The 24668-nt window shown below is 30.2% G+C and overlaps 2 protein-coding genes across 2 annotated transcripts; one reads left to right on the plus strand and one right to left on the minus strand.

The window, feature by feature from the left end:
* Nucleotides 1–2475: 2475 nt before the first annotated feature.
* Nucleotides 2476–3373, minus strand: LOC130815496 (auxin-binding protein ABP19a). Its single transcript, XM_057681985.1, has one exon. The coding sequence runs from the start codon at nt 3338–3340 to the stop codon at nt 2720–2722; it is 621 nt and encodes a 206-aa protein (XP_057537968.1). The 5' UTR covers nt 3341–3373; the 3' UTR covers nt 2476–2719.
* Nucleotides 3374–19196: 15823 nt separating this feature from the next.
* On the plus strand, nt 19197–19990 carry LOC130815255 (auxin-binding protein ABP19a-like). The gene has a single exon (XM_057681659.1). It carries the CDS (start codon nt 19212–19214, stop codon nt 19860–19862), a length of 651 nt encoding a protein of 216 aa, XP_057537642.1. The 5' UTR covers nt 19197–19211; the 3' UTR covers nt 19863–19990.
* The last annotated feature ends 4678 nt before the right edge of the window (nt 19991–24668 follow it).

Below are 24668 nucleotides of genomic sequence, written 5' to 3' on the forward strand. Positions count from 1 at the left end.
CCACCCAAGATTGCCTTCAACCTTCTCACTTCCTCCTCATCCAACAAAGTGATCTAAAACACAATTTCAGTGGGAAGATCATTAGCAACTATTGTAAACTTGTAGTTTGGAAGCCAGGATTTACGCTATTTAAGCTAACAAATGCGAGAGCTTGATTATCACCAACATTAACTTAGAAATGAATTAATGAGTGTGGAAAAATCATTACATCGTACTTAGATAATGTTTTGTAATATGCAGTGAATTTGTACCAACATTTCCCGCAATTTTCCATAAAAATTATTGGTGTGTCGAAAAAATCGTGTATACATGCATACTCATTTTGACTTATGAGTTATTTTCAAATTAGGCGTCTTAATTTGTTACTTTGAAGTTTTAAAAGATTTCCTTCATATTTCCAACTCTTTCTACTATATACAATTTCTAAAAGTTACTTAAGAGGATTACAACATCCGTTTTTTCCCAATGCGAGTTCCAAATCATACACCAAATAAATGAGCTTAGGAACATGCCTAGAACGACGCATGGCATGGAGGATGGTTGCCTCAGTCGAGACAACGACGGAACAACAAGCAGCGAAGGTCTGGGCTAGTGCTCATTTGAGCGCTTGAGTTATGCTCATTCGAGTAATCACAACATTTGCAGTAGAAGGTTTTTGTATTGGCCGCTTGTCTGAGTAGATCCCATGCTCGTTCGAGCTGTATTATCTAGGCCTATAGATGTGTTTCTGTTTTGCGGGTTTGGCTTGGTGAATAAGTTTACTTATTCTAGTGTTGCTTCTAATATGCTGTATCTATATAAGAGGGCTTAGAAAATCATTAGAAGGTAAAAGAGTAAAGCTAATACACATGAGAGAAACTATGGTTTGTAACAAGAGTTTTTTACTTCTATGTATTAGATTGTAGGTGATCTCCATTGTTGAATGGAATCACTATCTTGAGAGTTTGTTCTCAAGAGTGTGAGGTTTATCATTAATGTAATGTTGTATATATTAATAAAAGTAAATTTCATTTAAGGGGCATGTATCCAAAGATACCTCATAAATATTCTGTTTGTTGTTCTTTTGTTCTTGGTATGTTTTTCACTCATCTTTTATTCATTATTCTACCATTGTTGTGGTCCAAGCTATCCTCTTTCAATTGACATGTCGAAAAAAAATCAGTATATGAGTACTCATTTTGATCTTATTTTCAAACTAGGCGTCTTAATTTTTTCTTATTAATATTAAACTAGTTTTAAAATTTTGGATTGTAAAATTTTTTTTTAAACTTTATAAACCCGTTTTATAAGATCTAAACTACTTTAGTTTAAATGTAAACTAATCAATGAAACTACCATATATGACTTCAAATTTTTTTATATATTCACCAAGTTTTTGATAATTATATACACGTAAATAGCAGTATTTCAAACGTAAAATAAAAATCAGATAATAAATATGTATTATTTTATTAAATATTTAAATTTATTATGATAGTTGACTGATTTGAGAGTCGACAACTATAGATTTACTCATTTTCATATCGAGATTCATCGACCATCTTTGCTACTAATCTCTCAAAAAGTTATCACGTATGGACTACAAAAATCATAAATTTATTTAAGACAACTATTCTGAAAATTGTTCAATTAATGAAATATACTTTATTCTGTCTATTATACTTGCTACATTTAACTTTTTATGCAATCTAAAGTTTGATAAGTATATCTAGATCAGAGCTACACATAACGAAAAATTATAAAAAATAATTTAATATATAAATGTACGCGATTAGAGTTAGACGAATAAAATAAGATCTCACTTGACTATATTTTTCGTTCTTACAAATTTACCACATACAATATAATAAAAAGACTGTAAAATTTCACATGACAATCTTATAGTGATTTGCCATATGGAATAATTCTTAACAAAATTAACATTAACTTATTTCTTAATATATGAGGAGTATTATATGATAATTAGATATGTTCTTCTAAATTTTCTTGGAATATTAAATTTTTAAATTTAAAAGTTACATAAGATTTTCTATTAATGTTTCTTAGAATATGTATTTGCTTTTTTATATTGAAGTCTTCGCTAAAGTTTATTCAATAAAATTTTAATTTCTAAAATATTTTATCATGAAATAAAATATATATGATAATCAAAAATTATTTTGAGAATGATAAAAAATCATTATAATAACATTCTTGGAAGATTACTCATATTTACCTTTAAAAATATGACAACTTTAATTAATACTTATATTTACAATCGATTTTTTCATTAAAAACATTTATTCTAAAATTCTCAATATATTTTATAAGTAATATTATTATTTTACTAATAACATGTAATTATATCTCTATTTAAAATTAATATTTTATATAAAAGTATAAGATGCTCCTAATAAGTTTGGAAGATGAATAATTTTAATAACCGTAATGTAGCCAAAATTATGAAACACAAAAAGTATAAAAAGGTCCGTAAAATCTGAAACACAGTTACATTTGAATGAATTCGTAAATATAAACAAAATGAACCAACAATACAAGGATAACACATACCCCAAACAATCAAAAATACAAAAACAAAGATACATACTCAACTATTAAGGGATTATTTTTTTTCTTTTTCACAATTTGACATTCTAAAAAAATAAAAATAAATAAAAGGATGAATAGAAATTCAATGAAGGCTTACTAAAAAAGTTAGCAAGCTATCCCAATTTCCCAACTAGTTGGTACCACCAAGAACACCCTTAAGCTTCTTAATAGTAGCAGCATCAAGAAAAGTGGTAGTAGCAATAATATCAGTAGGTAAAGGATTAGCAAATAGAGCAAAATCAAGGATTTGTAGACCCGGACTTGGACTACTAAAGCTTACAAAAGCAATAGCCGGTATTTTCCCACTATTTATCTGAAAATGCAATAACCCTTGTGGGAATACCATAACATCACCCTTATTTAAGGTCTTAAAAAACACATTGTTAGCTGAATCAACAAAACCAGCACAAATTGTCCCTTGAATCACTACAAGGACTTCAGACCCACCTGGGTGTGTATGGAATGGGATAACCCCACCAACCGCGATGTCTAATCGAGCAATCGAGAGTCCCAATCCATTCACACCCGGGAATTGGGTTGAGAATGCGGGTGTTACTGCGGCTTTGATTAGATTTGTGGTGTTTCCGGTGGTGGCAAGACCGTGGTACACGAAATCATCGACTGTTACCTTGGGTTTGCAGGAGTAGCCCGATGGGTTTGTTGGGCCTTTTAGGTCGGCAACACAGTAGTCCCCTGCATTTGCAGGGTATAGTGAAAGTAATAGGGAAAAGATGAAAAGCGGAAGGTACATTTTAGAGAATTAAGATAGGGTTTAGGGATGTTGTTTCGTGCATATTGTGATGGGTTTATATAGGAAGATGAAGTATGGATTGTTATCAAAAGGGGTTCACATGTTTATGGAGACAAAATAGGGCGTTTTCTTGTGCATGTGATGAGTCGACCCCATTTTATTGAGTCACGACAAGGTACAACTTTTTCGACCTTAACTGCAAGTTGATATATACACTGTAGAGTGTCCGTCTTTTTTTTGGGTTTGTGTCACAGTAGAGTAGTAATAGTTAATCTGTTAGTGTAATGTTTATGTTAGTATATTGTTAAAAGAGTATATAATTTATTTTGGGTTTTAACTATCAGCTTAAATTTTTAGTCGAGTTGATTTTTTTATATGGTATTAGATATTAATGTGACATAAGGATACGAGTTTAAATCTTAACCACCCTTATTTAAAGTGGAATATTCAGCGCTGGTATGAGGAGGGCCTGTGTCCATCCACACTTTTAGTCCAAAAGTTTCTTGTTTGAGGGGGCGTGTTAGAATATATGATATATTCTGGGGCCTCCAGTATCAATTTAAACTTTTGGTTGAGTTACTTCCTTGACATGTATAACATATTCCGAGACTTCAACTATTAGCTTAAGCTTTTGGTTAAATTGCTTCCTTAACATGGTATCAGAATTTAGTGTGACAAGAAGTCGAGGTTTGAATCTCAATCAAGTGAAATATTCAGCTTCAGGAATTAAAATGGCTTGTAGTACATCCAAACTTCTAGCCTAAAAGGCTCTTGTGTGAGGGGACGTATTAGAGTATATAATATATGTTGGGATCTCAATCATAATTAAGCTTAAACCAGGGCCGTCTATTAGGGGGAGCAACATGAGCTATCGCTCAGGGCCCCGATTTATAGAGGGCCTCATATTTTTGCTATATAATTAAAGTTAAAATGAGGGTTATTTGTGTATTGTGTAGCAAAATTAAATTGATAGAAAGAATATTAAAATTTATTGTATTGACATTCAATCTATTTTTTAAAAAATAATTATATAAATTGGTTAATAAATTTGTATCATCGGCTTGTATTGAATGATTATGATATACTAGTATAAATTATTGTAGGTGAGCAATATAATCTCTCTTGATAATTTTTAATTTACTACTTTTATTATTAGTTTAATTAAGATGATGATAATAGTGGTTTAAACTTGAAATTTAAAAGGAATGACTATTTGAACTTATGATTAATAGTTGTTGGTTCCATGTAATTATAAAATTTAGCAATACTTTAATATATTGATAAAAAATAATTGTACTAATTAAAGTCTAGATAAACAAATTTACAAAAACCAAAATATAATAGAATGTAATTTTAGATTTTAGGGGTCCATAATTTATTTTTTGCTCAGGGCCTTTAAACTGTCGGAGACGGCGCCGACTTAAACTTTTCATTGAGTTGGTTCTTTAAATGTTTATAACTAACTATAGTTAAGGTTGTGTAATGTGTTGATAATAACTTACAGGCTGTCGTTCAAGTTTTGATTATGACCAGCTCGTCTATCTCTAAACAGGATGATTATGACTGATGAAATCTTAGATATTAATTATCTTGGCTTGCAGTATAGCTGAGCTATCTTTTTAACATTAATTAGCAACTAAGCATGATCGGGATACAATATTTTATAACTCCAATTTCATTAAGTGACTATCAATACCTAAAGAGGTTTGGAATGTTAGGATGTATGCATTATGCAACATGACCCTTTGTTAACAAAAAGATTAATTCTAATTGATAGCTAGTAGTAAATATTATCTAAAGCTTCACATTAGTAAGAAGTAAATATAATTTAATAGCCATCTTAATATTATAATAGCATCTGGTTTTACACATAATTAATTAGCAACCTAAGCATGCTTAGAATAGTAAGATTTTGAAAGTTAATTGTACAAAGAAATTTAACTGAAGTATGTTGTATCTAGTTGATCATTAGGCAAAAAGGCTTAAATTTTCTTCAAGTATATATGCTACAGTATATTCCTAGTTTGTGTTGACACATTTGGCACATTTTAACGGTCTATTTAGCATGGTTGATGTAGTCTAATTAAGTTACAATGGGCTAGGGCCTAGGAGCGAGTGAACTATAAGGGATCATGAAAATACGTGCAAGATGAATTTAAGAGGCATGTTCGATGGTTCGATGAGCCATAGAAGCCAATGTAGGCCTTGAGTTATGAAATAACACTACAAAAATATATCAATTTAGAGACAAAACATAATTCTGATGAAAGAGATTTAGCGACAAAATAAACGATAAAATTCTTTGTCACAAGCTGGCGACAAACACTTTTTGTCGCTTATTTTTTCGCCAAACTATTACGCGACAAAACTTTTGTCGCCTAAACCTTTTTGAATTCAAAATTTGAATGGTCAATTGTATGTTGAATTATATATATATATATATATATATATATATATATATATATATATATATATATATATATATATATATATATTTATTTATATATTTATATTAATGTAAATAATTTTGTAATATATTTTTGCTTTTTAATTAAAATTTAATTTTATTCACTTTTGGTGTCTATATATTATTTATAAAAAATTGAATATATGTTATTATTGTTAAATAAAAATGGTAATATTTACTATTATTATTTAACAATAATGACAAATATTCAACTTTTTTTAATAACCTGTAAAGAATTTTAGTGATAAAATAGGCGACAAAAATTATATTTGGTGACAAAAAATTAAGCGACAAAGTGTTTTGTCACATATTTTGTCGCTAAATGCCTTTTGTGATAAAATAAGCGATAAAACAGCTTTGTCGCATAAATGCTTTATATTTGCTATGTAAAATGAAGCTAAGAAATTAAAAAGTCATAGTCAAGTTGGATGAAACGTCAAGCACGCACACTTTGTTATACTGGTGAGCGAATGCTGGTTATCTTTTGCCAAATACTCCGAAATCTTGTTTTAAGTATTTTGACAAAGTATAGGACAATTGAAAAGTTTGATTTGAATCAAACTTTAAAAAGAGTTGGAAAACTCACATAATTCACTATCAACTTTTCTACTAGAGTCTTGCAACCTTTTTGAGAAAAACTTATTGTCTTCCTCCATTAAAGCTTTGATCATTAGACTATGAATTTGTGCACAATTCTGCACAAGCCATTTTGCATTTGTTACGCTTTCGTGACCAAAATCATATTCTTGTATTATGTTATAGGTAGGTTTTAGCGTTTGCTTCATGAATTTGATACATTATTATCAAAAAATCCACATGTAATTCCACACGGAAGTATTAGAGAAAGGTTGATTATCATATAAGTTTGATAGACTACTCCTATAACTAATTGTTTTTGGGATTGAGCTATTTTAGTTGGCCTTATTGCAGGGCCGTCTCCGATATTTCAAAGGCCTTGTGCAAAAAATAAATTATGGGCCCTTAAAATCTAAAATTACGTTCTATTATATTTTAGTTTTTGTAAATTTGTTCATCAAGACTTTAATTAGTACAATTATTTTTTATCAATATATTAAAGTATTGCTAAATTTTATAATTACATGGAATCAACAACTATTAATCATAAATTCAAAAAGTCATTCCTTTTAAGTTTAAAGTTTAAACCACTATTATCATCATCTTAATTGAACTAATAATAAAAGTAGTAAATTAAAAATTATCAAGAGAGATTATATTGCTCACCTACAATAATTTATACTAATATATCCTAATCATTCAATACAAGCTGATAATACAAATTTATTAACCAATTTATATAATTATTTTTTAAAAAATAGATTGAATGTAAATAAATTAAATTTTAATATTCTGCCTATCAATTTAATTTCGCTACACAATACACAAATAGTCCTCATTTTAGTTTTAATCATATAGCAAAAATATAAGGCCCTCTATAAATCGAGGCCCTAAGCGATAGCTCATGCTGCTCCCCCTAATAGACGGCATTGCTTTATTGTCAATGCCAGATTACTAGCATATAATCGAAAAAGTACAAGGTGCACATACTTTATACGCCAATGAGATACCATTCCAAAACCATTGGCAATGAAAGGAAGGCTTTCAATAATCTATAAAGTATGCACACCATTTTTAATTATCCCAACAAAAATCTCATCGTATTTATGTGCACTTCACTAATGTCCTATTACAACTTTATCAAAAGTTTAGTATCCTAAAATGTCATAAAATTGTTTTAACAGAACTAAAAGTGTCATATATGCATGTTTGACAGAAACTAGTAAATGGGTGGTCCTAGCTATAATCACATGGCATGGTAATGGGGAGAAGAACATGCCAATTTAGACAGCTCAAGAAAATATAAGAGTCAATGCCAGTCTTTCTGTAATTCCAAAACTTAAATCACAAAAAAATTGGTGGATGTTATGAATTACCCATTTTATGGGTTTTATGCCCATTCTTAGCAAGGGATATGCTGTTGTTTTGGTTCATCCTCTGCGCCAATAAGGCCAAGTTCATTTTTTACTCTTAATCATTAAATTAAGTATTGTTCTCTTGCAATGGTCAAAATTATCCTATTTTTCATTTTCAAAATTTGTAAAATATATGATTACTTTCTAACAATGACTTTCTAATGATTACTATAATTAGCAACCTTGTAAATGAATTTATCATCATTTGAATAGACATCCAAAGATTGACATGTTACAAAATACGGGAAGCCAAAAAATAAAAATTATGAAGATTATATAAGTACTAGCTAAATTTACTCGAAAAATTTAAAGAGATCGAACTAAAAAACTAAGCAACAAAAATAAAATACGAGAGTAGGCTTTGGAGTCGGGCCCTTGTCATCCCCATTTGGCTTCGCCAATGTTTTATGGGTTCTTTTTGTATTACTAACAATTTTTCGTTATAAGATTTGTGTTGAGCAATTAAGCTAGCCAAAAGCTAAATTGATGGTTGAAGCGTCATTGTATGTTACATACAATACTCTACTACGTACCTTGACATGAGAGCCAACCAAAAATTAAAGCACATTCTCTCTGTATAGTTGACGTTAAATATTCTACTTGAAGTAAGAGAATGATGAGATTTGAATCCATGACCTTTAATACCATGTTAAAGAACGAACTTAACCAAAAGCTTTATCAAATTGTTGATGCCCAAGAAGGCATGAACAGTTATATATTTTATCATGATGTCTTGAGCAAGCTAAGGGTCCTCTGGGCTAAAAATATGAATGCAACACATGCTCTTCTCATATATAGTGTTAAAATTACCCCTGAAATGAAGGGTGGATCATTCTCGTAACCTCTTGTCATGTTAGCTTTGGTACCATGTCAAAAACTAACACAATCAAAAACTTAATTTGATGAGCATATCAAAAAACTAACTCAATCAAAACCTTAGTCTGATGGATATAGCAAAGGATATGTCATACTACACACTCTATCATATACTCCATCGGCTAGTCATACTCCCTCGTATTCACTATTATTGTCTCATTTGTTATTTCAACATTATTATTTTATCACTCTTATAATTTGTGTTTTATTGTTAATTTATAAGTTAAAATATAGTCAAACGAGACCTTATTTAATTTGTCTTGATGTAAATTTTATAATATCAACTTACTATAATTTTTACCCAAACACAATTACAGATAATTAGAATTAAAATAATACATTGACAAACGCGTCAAAACCAAATATGCATCATCATCATCATATCCAGTGTATCCTGTTCATAGGGAATATGAACAGGGTCTGGGAAGGGAAGAAAGATAGCAACCCATATCCATAAAGGAGAATGCGTTCAAAGAGTCCCCAATGTTAAAACCAAATATGCATTAATAGTAAATAAGAGGGATATTAGTTTTTTAAACAATGCCGTAGCTTCTTGTTACATATTCTTTCTTTTTACCTTTACATTTTCAACAAACAACAATTAATTACCCAAATCTCACTTGTATAAGATTGTGTGATTTTGGTGTTGATAATTAGGAATTGCAGCATTAGGAAATCAGGTACATAGTACGCCAAGTAAGCAGCAGCAGAAGATAAGGTTACAAGTCTCAAAACCAATAGTAGCATACATTATCTGTGTAATGACCATACATATTCATAAAGTAAGGACGGAAAATTCATGTATTTTGTTCTTTCTCATTGTTTTCTTTGGCGTATTATAAGATTCATAGAAAAATCTTTTTGAAAGTTAGATATTTGACTGTTGTGTTAGAATACCACTAATTTCTTGTAGAAGTATTCATTTAGGTGATCGCATTAATTAATTTTGAGTTAAATGTTTTGATACATTTTACAATCGTGTCTTTTATTCATATTGGTCGTCTGCGCGAACAGATTCATTCTCTTACATTATCTTGGTGCTATCAATCTCTCATTGTGCAAGGGTCTTGGCTTTTTTATTGAATGCATTTCTTCTGCCCCTCCCTTTAGGGGGTACGGCATAATTTGTCCGCCTCTCCTCCGGACCCTGACTTTATGTGGGAAACTGGGTTGATGACCATGACCATAATCTTTTTACAATTGTAAATCTATTTTAAAGTCGAGATTAATTATAGGGTCAAATTAATATTAAATTGTCAAATTTATTTTGAACCGCTCTAGTTTCTTGTATAATATCGAACTTGTATGCATCTTAGAAGCCATACTAATGTAGCAGTAATTGATTGTGAATTGTTGTTGGAATATTCCAGGTCCCCAGCCCTATGGCTCATGTAACCATGCTTGATGCTTTCTAACATCGAAAGTATGTCACATAAGTCAAATATCTTTAGGCTATATAACTACAAATAATTAATTTGATATTTTTCATAAATTGAAGACTTTTTGTTGTAGCATATATAGGGACATTAAATCTTCGCATGGAGGGCTCAATATTATGTATCGTCCTTACTACCACTGATTTTTAATATGAGAAGTTTAGAATAAATTGTAGGAATTTTAATAAGATAGTGACAGTATAATTAAAAAGTAAAACCTTATAAAAAAAAAGGCTACAACCTCATATGTTATTTAGCAAAAATCTCAATTATATGTTATTTAATTATAGTTAATATAGATACGTAAAGTAAATTCTTTGAATCGTAAAATTTTTAAGGTCTTGAACGATATCCCACTTTACTCTTACAAATCGATATCCTTACTGGTGAATTAGCTAATTAAGAAATGTTAGATAAGGGTGTTATACAACCTAGTAATAAGTAGTTAATAACCCTTATGCTTCCTTATGACACTTGTTGGGAAAAAATGTGGCTCATGGAGGGTACCTTGAAGGATATTACTTATTTTTCTATTTTAAAATATTTGCTAGATTTGATTTTTTATTTTGTCTAAGGTACTAATTTATTTTTAATACTTTTAATTATATATAATAAAAAATTATAAAAATTTAATATTAATATTCTTTGCATTGAGACGAATCAAACATCTTAATTGACTGTAATTTAATTTATAGATTAAAAATTAATTACAAATTAAGAATGATTAATATGTAATTAAACATTTCTAATGCCGTAAGTAATTTAAAATGAGAGAAATATTATATTCCATTAGTCTCCGTACTTTTTTGTTCTTATTTTCTTCAATGAAAATGTTCATAAATTTCTTTTCAATCGTTATATTTTGAGATATCTTTTAGATAAAAATTTACCTCATTAACATAACATATTTTACCAAGAAATATATTGAGGATATGTGCACTCCGCGGTATACATCAGATATTTGGTGATGGTTTGGTGACGGTTTTTTACTAATTCTACGGTTACCATCTTGTATTATATAAATATTGGTTGGAGTTAATGAAAGGACAACACAGATTATTCGCGTATTATAGTTTTCTCATGGTATCGGAGCCACGTTAAACACTAATTTTTTTTTTCTCTCTCAAGGATTTTTTCAGTAAAATGGTGGACAGTGAAACACCACCACCGCCGCCACCTCAGTTTGATTCCACCTCTTGGATCATTGACACTGGCGCTACACATCATGTTACAGGAGATATTTCTTGGTTGTTCGACACTGAGAGTTTTAATTTTCCTGTTGGATTGCCCAATGGTGACATTGTTAATGCTTCTTTAATTGGCTCTGTTCGCTTGTCGGATAAACTCACTCTCACAGGCGTTTTATTTGTTCCTAATTTGCATTGCAATTTGCTTTCTATTTCACAGCTTAATGACAATTTTAATTGTACTGTTCAATTTACTCAACACATTTATGTCATACAGGACCCAACGAAGGAGCTGATTGGGACGGGAACTAGGAGAGACGGATTATACTATTTTAGCAATACGGAATTGGTTCCTCAAGTGGGTGCGATTGAAGCTTCGTCCCTGGATTTATGGCATCGTCGTTTGGGTCATCCTTCCGAGAAAGTAGTAAAGTTGCTTCCTCAACTTCGTAATAATAGAGATGTTTTAGATAAGGGGTGTGAAGTATGTATGCGTGCTAAACACTCTAGAGTTCGTTTTCCTTTGAGTACTAATAGAGCTTCTAGAATTTTTGAAAAAGTGCATTGTGATTTGTGGGGGCCGTATAGACATGTTTCTTCTTGTAAGGCTCGTTATTTTCTGACAATTGTTGATGATTATTCTAGAGCAGTTTGGATTTATTTACTTCTTGATAAAATGGAGGTCTTTAAAATGTTTATGATGTTTGTTGCAATGGTTGATCGTCAGTTTAATCAAAAAATTAAAATCGTGCAAAGTGATAATGGTAATGAATTTAATTGTTTGTTTGAGTTTTTCCATGCGACTGGAATAATTTTTCAACATTCTTGTGTGGGTACGCCTCAACAAAATGGGAGAGTGGAACGTAAACACAAACATATTTTATCTGTTGCCCGAGCTTTGAGATTTCAGGCCAAATTACCTATTTACTTTTGGGGGGAGTGTGTCCTTGCCGCTGCTCATTTGATTAATCGCACACCAACTCCACTTTTACACAACAAAACACCATTTGAAATCCTCTTTAACAAACCCCCCTCCTTTGATGCCATACGTACTTTTGGGTGTTTGTGTTTTGCGCATAATCAGCAAACTCATGGCGATAAATTTGCTAGCCGTAGTAGAAAGTGTGTGTTTGTGGGTTATCCTTACGGTATGAAAGGTTGGAGAGTGTATGATCTTGATTCAAAGGTGTTTTTTGTTTCCCGAGATGTGAAGTTTGTTGAGGATGTGTTCCCTTTTGAATCCCCGGAAGATGTCCATATTGCTCCTAATACTTTTGATGGACCTATTCCTGTTCATGATGATTTTTTGGAGTTTGAGACTTTAGAAACTTTAGATGCGGACTGTCTGCAGCCAGCTATTTCTCCTTTGCAGCAGCCACATTCGCAGCAGTCAGCTCCATACGCTACAGATTCCCCGAGCGTAGGTAATGGACTACTGCAGGAGCGCGCGTCTTCCTCTCCTTCAGCTGCTGATCAGCAGCCACAGCAGCCAGACAACACTGCTTCATTGTCCCCTGAGCCTACCACTGACTTCTCTTCTCCGGAGCCTTTGGGTCGTGGTTTTCGGGATAAGTATCCCTCGGTTTTGCTCCGTGATTTTGTTGATCCTTCTGGGAAACCATTTGTTACTCATTCCGTCATTGCTCATAATCCGTCTCTTACAAACTCTCGGTCTAATCATGCTTCTTCAGGTAATCCTTATCCTCTGGCACATTACATACATTGTCATAAGTATTCTGTGAATTATAGGAAGTTTATTGCAGCCCTTGTGATTGACAAGGAACCAAAATCTTTTAAAGAGGCTATGAAAACCTTGGATTGGCAAAAATCTATGCAGAATGAAATACAGGCTTTGGAGGACAATGGAACTTGGACTTTGGAACATCTACCCGCGGGTAAGCGTGCGCTTGGTAGCCAGTGGGTCTACAAAACCAAGTTCAAGTCTAATGGCGAAGTTGAACGTTCGAAGTCTCGTTTGGTTGTTTTGGGCAATCATCAGCAGGTCGGAATTGACTATTATGAGACTTTTGCTCCCGTTGCTAAGATGACTACAGTTCGCGCTTTCCTTGCTATTGCGGCTTCTAAGAATTGGGAACTTCATCAAATGGATGTTCACAATGCTTTTCTTCATGGTGATCTTGACGAGGAGATTTACATGAAACTCCCTCCTGGTTTTGAGAGTTCTGATCCGTCCTTGGTGTGTCGTCTTCGCAAGTCTTTGTATGGTTTGAAACAAGCCCCTCGTTGTTGGTTTGCTAAGTTGGTCTCTGCTTTGAAAGGGTATGGTTTCTTACAATCTTACTCTGATTACTCTCTTTTCACTTATACTAAAGGCACAGTTCAAATAAATGTCTTAGTATATGTTGATGATCTCATTATTTCTGGTAATAATTCCGCTGCCACTGGTGTTTTCAAAGCATATCTTAGTGACTGTTTTAAAATGAAAGATCTGGGTTGTTTGAAATATTTTCTGGGTATTGAAGTTGCTAGAAGTTCACAGGGTTTGTTTCTTTGTCAACGTAAGTATACGTTGGATATTATTTCTGAGGCCGGTTTACTTGGGGCGAAACCTTGTGGCTTTCCTATGGAACAAAACCAAAGACTAGGTCTAGCTACAAGAGATCGCCTTTCCGATCCTGCGCCTTACAGACGGCTTGTGGGTCGTCTGATTTATCTTACAGTAACTCGCCCAGATTTAGCATACTCGGTGCATATTTTGTCTCAGTTTATGCAGGAGCCTCGCATTGATCATTGGGAGGCTGCCATGCGTGTAGTTCGGTATTTGAAAGGTACTCCTGGACAAGGTATTTTGTTGAGTGCAGACAGTGAGCTTTCTTTACAGGGGTGGTGTGACTCTGACTGGGCGGCTTGCCCTCTCACTCGTCGGTCTTTGACAGGTTGGTTTGTGTTTCTTGGGCATTCTCCAATTTCTTGGAAGACCAAGAAACAGCATACGGTTTCTAGATCATCTGCTGAAGCAGAGTACAGGGCTATGGCCGCCATTACTTGTGAGTTGAAATGGTTGAAAGGTTTGTTGTTGAGCTTGGGAGTTCATCATCCCAAAGCTATTCTCCTTTTTTGTGACAGTGAGTCTGCTTTGCATATTGCCAAAAACCCGGTTTTCCATGAGCGTATGAAGCACATTGAGGTTGATTGTCATTTTGTGCGGGATGCTATTTCCGAGGGTTTGATTACAACATCTCATGTTTCTACTTCTTCTCAATTGGCGGACATTTTCACTAAGGCTCTCGGAAAGTTCCAATTTGAGTTACTTATGTCCAAGTTGGGCATTTTTGAACCCCATGCTCCAACTTGAGGGGGGGTATTGAGGATATGTGCACTCCGCGGTATACATCAGATATTTGGTGACGGTTACATTATCACACTTTCAACAGTTTCATTATCTTTGGTGACGGTTTGGTATATTTGGTGACGGTTACATTATCACACTTTCAGCAGTTTCATTATCTTTGGTGACGGTTTTTTACTAATTCTACGGTTACCATCTTGTATTATATAAATATTGGTTGGAGTTAATGAAAGGACAACACAGATTATTCCCGTATTATAGTTTTCTCAAAATATCATATATTTACATTTTTTAATCCTAACATATTACTTGATTTTTCAAATTAATGGAACCCATTTTCTCACTATTTTCCCTTTATCTTTTTACTAACCCCTTTACTTCTTTTTATGATTTCAAACAATAATAATAATTATTATTATTTATTTCAATCAATAATTACTCTTTATGAGACCTTATCTCTTTATTATTACTCTTTTTAGTTCCTTCTTAATTATATTCTAAATAAGAAAATTATTAGAGAATAAAGAGAATATGATATATATTAAAGAAAAATTACATAAAATAATCTAAATTTTTTATAAATTTCTTTAGTTAATCTCAATTTTTAATTAATCATAAATGATACTCTCTTTATTTCTTTTCAAACGTCTCATTTACTTTTTGTATACTATTCATCAACTACTTTTAATTTGTAATTTATTCTTAATCTATAAATTATTAATCTATAAATTAAAACATATAGTCAAATAGAATCTTGTTTAAAATTCATTTCAACATAAGCTGTGATATCTAATTTTTATAATTATATATTAATAATACATAATCAGATATATTAAAGATTGAATTAGTGCATTAGTAAACCTACAAAAAGCAAACATTTAGAAAGAAACGGAGAGACTATCAATTTAGTAGTATTTGACCGGCCTAGTGCACCCAAATGACATGGAACATGTTGATTAGGTAATACTTCCCTTTTGAGCCCCTAAGTCCCTAACCCTCCTCATATTACTTGTTCTCGTCCCATCATTTACCATAACCATCACATAAACTAAAGATTGCTTGATTCTTGACGATCGCAGCTCCCATTAATTAATAAAAAGACCCAACAATCAAATTATTTAATGCTTACTTTCAATTTCAATCTTCCCATCTAATATTTACCAAAATCATATTCATAACAAAAAAAAAAATCTTGTAATAACAAAAATTTATCAACTAAATTACTTCTCTGTCAAATTCTTAACTTGAAACCCCAAATTACCTTTTTAAAAATACAATAGTTTCAAAAAAGAATTTACACTAATTTTTTATTGAGACCGTCTCACCATGAGATGGCCTCAATTGGGTCAGTCCAAATGCTTAAAAAGAAATTGTTTCCCTATACAATTCAAATTTTTGTTTTTAAATGTTTTTTTCTAATGGGCTGTTTGTATGGGTTCGTCTCATGATGAAACGGTCTCATACAAGACTTGCTGTAATATTTAATAGTTTAATAAATAGGGGCCTACAATATATATATATATATATATATATATATATATATATATATATATATATATATATATATATATATATATATATATATATATATATATATATATATATATATATATATATATATATATATATATATATATATATATATATATAATAGTTAGGGGCCTATAATTAGAGGTGCACATGGTTCGGTTTATTTTGGTTCGACACTAAAATCTGACCAGACTAGAAGTTTTGTTCTGAAAGTTTTCTAGACCAGATAGTTCTACAACAATTTGGTCTGATATGGTCAATGGTCTTTTGCTATTAAAATATATTTTCCTAAGATATGCAAATATTTTGTACCTTCAATTAAATCTATGTAAATCATAATTACCATTTAAACTATAATAATTCATAATTACATAAAACTTAACACAAAATATGTAACTTAATCGATTGGAATGGACAGAAGCATAAATTACGCAAAAACATAAAACATTAGCTTTTAATGGATACAAAGCAATTGAAAATGGATAAAAATTTAAACCTGACCATTTAAACCACAGGCCAAACTAAACACTTAAATTATAATTTAATCTAATTTAATTTGCAATTTATCCCAAATTTTATTCAGCCCCACCTATTAGTTTAAACCACTAACTTAGCAACTAACTATCAACTAACATAGGAATAAGAAAAACTGATTTTACTTCAAAATGGTTTTTGAAACTAAAATAAATTGCTAGCTATCCGGTGAAACCAATACTCACCTTGTCAATTGAGGGTGTACAATAAATTTATCGCCTTTCATTAAAATTATTAATACATAAAATAAACTTTTTGAGACTATTACATCTACCATGATTGGAATACTAATAAAATTAATAAAAATTATGTTAAGTTAATTCCAATACGTAAATAATAAATATACAAAAAGACAATTAAAACAATAAATTTTCCTTTAAAAACAACACAAGAAAATAGATCAAACCAATTAATAAAGTCTAAAATTCAAAAAGGGTAATGATATTAAGGGCTCTAAATTAAAATTAATAAATTTTCTTTATCATTAATAATTTTAAATTTTCAAGAGAATTTAATTTAGAAATTAAAAAACAATTATTGTTTTATATAATAACTTTAACTTCCAAAGAAAAAATAAATGTTAAAATAATTAAATATAATTAAATGTTTATGTTTCCAAAGCAAAAATAATACTAAATTCATCATCATCATCATCCTACCCAGTGTATCCCACTCATAAAAAAACTATGGACAGGGTCTGGGGAGGGAAAGACGTCGACAACTCATACTCATAAAGGAGAGCGCGGCCAAAGGAATCCCCGGCTCGAGAAAAAAGAAGGAAGAAGAAGATGAATAAGAGAAGAAGACGTAGCTACACGGGAAAGATAGATTAAAAGCATATACATAGAATAAATAAGAAGAGCCAACTAAAAAAACAAAAAACAAAAACTAATAATAAGAAACAAAAGAAGCAAGAAGACAAGAACACCAAAAGGTAAACTAAGATGACATCAGTAGTCTAAAACATGAATATGGCGCCTCCAACTACCCCTAACCCTAGTCAGGCCCTCAAAGAGATTAAACTCATGTAAATCAATTTTTATTTGCTCATCCCAAGTTCTCCTGGGTCTTCCTCGACTCCTCATACCCTCTACTATAGTGCTTTCTACCCTCCTCATAGGGGCGGCGAAAGTCTTTCTCTGCACATGTCCAAACCACCTTAATCTATTTTCGCGCATTTTTTCAGAAATAAGGGCTACCTCTAGTTTGTCCCTAAACTCTTGGTTTCTAATTCGATCCATGTGTGCCCCCACATCCACCTCTGCATACGCAATTCTTTCTTATATATAGCTTTAGAGCTGTATATATCATTTTCCATTTAAAAAATAGGTCTATGTAATTTAAACAAGAAAGTGAAGAGGTAACCCACAATAAATCAAGATGTGTAACTATTAAAACCAATTAGTAATAGTAGAATTACCCTCAAGTTTATAAAGTGACATGGAATGTTCTGAGCATGTTCGACCGCACAGACATTCATAGAATTTGTCAGAAAAATAGAGGTCTTAATATTAAATTACTTAGTATATCTTAGTGTATATTAGGTATTTTAAGATACAAATTATCAGAAAAATATCATAATTTTTAAAAATCTACAAAATATTAATAGAATTGTCATTAATAGAATTGTCATTTTTTAGTCCGCATTGTAAAGTATACATAATAATAGACACTTCAACTAAGTCAACTCCTTCTCCCATCATATACCAAACCCCTCGTTAGTGTATAAAAAAGATGCAAATATTGGATATTGGGACAACTCTTTTTATGGTATCGATAGGAAATAATTTCCACTATGATAGAAGTATTGTCTAACATATTTGAAATTTTGTTTTAATTAAAAAACGTAAAGTCTTCGAGTTTGCTATCAAGCATTTTTATTTAAGTACTAGAAAAAAGTTAATTGTATAAATGAAATATAAAAGAAAGAAAAAAAAAAAAGCAAAATCAATAGAAGTGATTATTTAGCAGAACAAATAAAAATGAAAAATATTTCATAATCGCAAGGTAGGTCACATAGATGAAAGTGGGCGGAGATGACACGCAGGTCGCCCAAGCACGATCTGCATGAGATGCGACACTACACGGCAATGCACAATATTATTTGGCACGACAAGATTTCGAGCGATGTATGATAGGCACGACAAATGGGCGACCAACCACAACATGATTTCTATGGTTAAATGTTATTTTTTGGTGGTTAAGTACAACAGGACACAACATAATATTGTTCACAACACGACTTTATTTGACACGATGCATGACATACACGATATGTAGACGGTTCAATACAACAAACATGATTTGACACGAGATATCTAGTAATATGAGGTGGTAGGAACATAGGAGTATCAAAATTAATTAAATGCCAGAGAAAAAAATTAAAAGAAAAAATAGAATTAATGCTTAATTAAAAATTATACGGGCAGGGCAGATTTGCATAATGAATGTTCAAATTCTATAAATAACAACACAATATCACTACATTTCACAACCAATTTATGTTAATCCCATTTACATTTCAAAATTCTTCTAAAAACATGAATCTAATACAAATCATCTTACTCTTCACTCTCATTGTTCCTTTCTGTATTGCCGAGCAAAGTGTTGTCGATTATTGCGTTGCAAATTTAACTTTACCTAAAACCCCGGGAGGATACCCATGTATAGATGAAAATAAGCTTACTTCTAATGACTTTGTTTTCACTGGATTTCATTCTCCAGGTAACACGTCAGAATCTGTTTTTAAATCTTCTGTGATTCGAGCAAATGACGACACTTTTCCTGCCTTAAACGGCTTAGGCCTTGCCATGTCACGGATAGACATAGCAGTAGGCGGAGTTGTTCCAATTCACACACACAGAGTGTCAGAAATTATTATTGTCATCGAAGGAACAATCATAGCCGGTTTTATTGGAACAAATCATACTGCGTATTATAAAACCTTATATAAATACGATGTTATGATTTTCCCACACTCATTACTTCATTTCCAAGTTAACGTTGGTGATACTCCTGCTCTCGCATTTGTTAGCTTAAACAGCGCAAATCCTGGATTTCAAACTACAAGTTTAGCACTTGGTGCTAATGATCTTCCCACTGAAATTGTTTCCAAAATCACTTTGTTGGATGAGGAGGAAGTCAGAAGGTTAAAGGCAATCTTTAATGGCACCAATGATCTAATACTCTAATAATTTCTATTATTAGGTTCAAATTTAAATAAGGAAAAATATTAGATAAATAAAATGTATGTTTTTCTGTTGAATGACGTCGATTATCGAAATCTTATGTTTAGATCCGAATAGTTTAAGTGTTGCGCTTATCAAAATATTATACGTTGAGCCCTAGCTCATGATGTTCTATTTCACATATATGTGCACTATTTTTATTATTAATATCTATGATTATAAATAATTAAAAATTATAAATTGTTAATATATACTAATAAATTTATATTAAAACAGGTCAAATAATTAAAAATTATATTGGACAATATTCTATGTATTTTGTGCTACGTATTGATTTATTACATATATTCTTTATAGTGAAATAATGTAAGAGTTTTCTAACTGGAGATAACAAAATTATACATACATTATTTCACGATAAAACGTATATATATTAAATTATATAGTATATGTAAAGTTGTAACTGTTCACTTAAACATTTTGTTAAAGTTGATTTCACATAGAATCAGAATGTAGGGCTGAGGAAGGGACATCACGATGATTAGTAATTGCAGGGAATCATAAATCATATTTTTTTGTCTCAAAGATATTTTGAAAACATATTTTGAAAACGATTAGTATATAAAATCTAATTATAATAAAAAAAATATATAAATTTAAAAAGTATATGCGCATGCTTATAAAGTACTAATTAATGGACTAACAGACTAGTATCATACATCTAATTATATTTACAGCATTAAGTTAAGTAAATAAATCAATTGTAAAACTTAATTTGATTAATCAATCATAAAATAATATGTATCAGCTTATGAATAAACTATTAGACTATCGATCACACAATTACATCAAACAAACCTTTAGATCTAATTAATTGGTTGTTCTCAAACGCAAAACCATCAATATTACTGAAAAAATATCTAATTTCACCTGATTAGTAAAATTTTATATGGCATAAATAAATATATGAATAAAAATAAAACACTAACGAATAAAATATGTCAAATAATTAAAAAAATGAAAAAAAGAGGCATTTGTAATTTACATTCAATTAATTATGTACTAATCAAGCGAAAATTATTTGATTTATATTTGAGCAATCCATTTACAAAAACCATGATATAGAAAATTAGTAAATATAAGTATTTAAAATTATATATATATATATATAGGTATATATATATATATATATATATATATATATATATATATATATATATATATATATATATATATATATATATATATATATATATATATATATATATATATATATATATATATATATATATATATATATATATATATATATATATATATATATATATTATAAATTGAGATTAAAGTTCACCTGAATTATACTATTCTAATTTAGCACGCAGATGAACACAACAGACAAAACTTATTAAAAAATTTGTCTCTTAAAATTTCAAGATTAGACTTTTAATTCTACTAAAAAGAATTTTAAATGCCAAGAATAATGTTAAGACTTAAGACCCTTGATTGAGGGAAAAATCACAAATTAAGAAAGTTCGCAAATTTAAGTGCAAAAATGTTAAATCAATGCAAACAACTGGAAGAAGAGTTTACTAAGATTCGTGTGTTACGTCTTTTATAGGTGTAACACTTCAATAAAATTAACTTTTCGCTATATAGGATCTGATTTAGTGACGTTAAAACAAATGTCACTGATTTTTATTTTTTATGTAATAATTATTGGTTTTTATTTTCAATTCCACTATAAAGTAATTTACTGACATTTTATTTGGCTGTTAGTGACATATGTAATTGTTATCATGGTCTATAGTGACATTTATGAAAAATATTACTAGATCCTATATATATCGCGATAAGCTTTTCTGTTATTTTTATTATGCAGCTAAAAGGTTTAATAAATATCACTAAATCTATTATATATACCATTAAAAATTTAAAATAGTAACATTTAAAGTAATGTCACAAAATATATTCACTAAAAGTATGTTATGTTGGAGTGTAACATGTTAATTAATTGATAAAAAAAAGTTCTTGATGAATTTCATTAGAGATCTACAATGGAAGATTCTAGAGTAGGAGAATAATAACAAGTTAACAACTAACTATTTAGGTCTATATAGGGTTATAGTTGAGACTTGAGAGATAATTACATAGAATGGGAAATATATAATAAGTGTTGTTGAAGTATTTATATAGACCATATCCCAAATACACATACATGGACAAGAGAAACAAAAAAAAAAGGGCGATAAATCTTTGTCATTAAGTTGTATTGTCTTTCGATTATAAATTTATTAATTTTTCTCTAAAATCAATATACATGACACGAGTAAGTTTGATACAATATACAACCTCTCTTCATATTGTTTGTTTCTTCTTATGTTAGGTGTAGACATTGAGATTTCCATTTGGATGTCCAAGCGTGTCTGATATCTCGGATTAGTTTAGTTTCAGTTTTTTAAAATATGTAAATATCTTGACAATTTAATTTTAAATTTTATATATAAGTTATTTTTTTAAGTCAAATTAAATTGATTTTAATTTATTGAGTTAATTTTAGATCACACTTATGAGTGGTTGTTTTAATTGTATTTTGGTCGTTTTAACATTGAATTAAAAGGTGAGTGTCTCCTTCTTTTTGTACAAAAGACAACGAAAAATGGACACGAATTAGCTATTATGAGCAAGTCAATGCTCTACAAATTTGACCTTCTCGGTGGAAATTTGTGTAAAAATCTCCGTATTTTTATCAGGCCTTTTAAATAGATTAGGTTGGGTTGGGTTTAGGTTTGAGTCATATATAAACAGGTTGACCTGATTTCGACCCACTTAACCCGTTTATAATTTTTTTTTTCATTTTAAGGTTATTAACGTTGATTAAATATAGTTTTTTAGGCTTTAATTATAACATTATGTTTTTTTGTTGTTTATTTTGTATTTTATTATGAAAAATAAGAAAATATTAAATGAACTAAGTTTAGCTTATACTTATTGATTTAATTCGAAATTAACACATTTAATTAAATGGGTTATACAGGTTTTTTTCGAGTATAAAATTTTGACCTGAACCTAACCCATTTAATAAACAAATTAAGTCGGGTCGAACCATTTAATTAATTGGGTCAAAAGTCTCAACCCAAACTCACTTATTTTGAGTTAGGTTCAAGTGGGGTTAGCAGGTTGGGTCAACTGTTCGGGCCCTAACTTTTATAGTTCTTTGCGTGCTCTCTTTTTCATCATTGGATAATTTCCTAAAAACATTTAAAAAGTATTTTAATTTGACCTTTTTCAAAAAATTAACCCTATATCACTACTCTTCAAAATTTTCCATTGCTAATGATAAAATTCACTAAAAACAATTTTGGGCATACGACAATACTATACTAGTAAATTAAAAATAAATAAAATTAAAGGCATTGATAAGATTTTTTTGTAAAAGAAAAATTTATTATAGAAAAAAGCATTGATACAAATCAAGAGCGATAGAAAATAAACCATTTAATATGAACTTCAACAAAAACTTGTATCAATAGCGATAGAACATAAACCATTTAATATATGAACTTCAATAAAAATTTAAGCCAAAAAAAAAACAAAATACAAATTAGTAGCTCAGGACTACATAGCAAAATTACAAACCAATATAAGATTGTTACACCAAAAAATTGTAAACTAATAAAAAAGGGCAATGAACATCTCCTCACGTCATCCACCAACCCCTCTAAATAGATTTGAGCTCACAAAATATTAAGAATATGGAAGGGATACAAGTCTTAAGATAACTCCATTAAAAGGTTTTTGTAGGAAAAGTTTCTTTTTACATTTTATCAAAAATCTTGTTTTAATTTGCAAATTTTCACTTTATTTAGTAATATGTCATCTACCAAACCTACTAATAGTATTATATTGTTTGTTATCCAAAAATAAATAAATATTTTTAGACGACTTATTTAAATTAACATGAAATTCAAGCCAACTAAATAGGCTAGCATGCATATATCAATGACCCAAAATAATGGATATATAAACTGAAAGATTGATATTCGATATTTGAATGAATCAAACCAAAATAAACTCAAATTATGAGAAATTATTTCAATATAGAACATAAACAAATTCAAGTTAGACTGAATGAAAATCCAAGTTGAACCGATGTTTGAAACCCTAACAGTTAACTATACCCGAGTTGACTATTAATTAATTGACCTAAAATAAGAATGACCAATTGAATAACCAACTCCAATGGACTCTAAGCATGTTGTTAAATTGACGTAGAAAAACTTTGTAACTAATCTATAGTAGTTGTTTTGACTTGCACTAATCGTGAATTATTTTTGTGTGTTATACTAAAGATGTGAAGATTAACTAATTTAGATTTGATTTAAATCATTATTTCTATGCTTGGACTAAAACTTAGGAGCTTAAGGAAAAGAGGAGGGAAAGAATGAGAATGGAAGGAAAAAGAGATAAAAAAAAAATATATTATGTTTCTTTTAAATTTTTCGCCCTTCAAACTTATATAGTGTTATCCATGTAGTTTTGCGTAAAGTAGCATCACATAACTAAAACTCATGGACGGATCTAGTATGTAATCATTAAGCTCAATTGACATCACTTAAATCCAAAACAAAATTAAATAATATATTTAAATATATTCTAAATGAGTAGGTTAATGTATTATTTTCCACAGAAATGAGTAGGGTTCAAACCTATAAAATATGTTTTACTGAAAAATAATTTGACACCATTTTTTTTTTCCTTAATCCCATCTAAAATGAAGCCCAATGTACGTACAGTAAGCACATCAATATT

This window comes from Amaranthus tricolor, chromosome 6 (assembly GCF_026212465.1).
Source record: "Amaranthus tricolor cultivar Red isolate AtriRed21 chromosome 6, ASM2621246v1, whole genome shotgun sequence".
Taxonomy (NCBI): domain Eukaryota; kingdom Viridiplantae; phylum Streptophyta; class Magnoliopsida; order Caryophyllales; family Amaranthaceae; genus Amaranthus; species Amaranthus tricolor.

Coding starts and splice junctions, on each gene's coding strand:
- LOC130815496 (XM_057681985.1), bottom strand. CDS start 3,340: ATGTACCTTCCGCTTTTCATCTTTTCCCTATTACTTTCACTATACCCT.
- LOC130815255 (XM_057681659.1), top strand. CDS start 19,212: ATGAATCTAATACAAATCATCTTACTCTTCACTCTCATTGTTCCTTTC.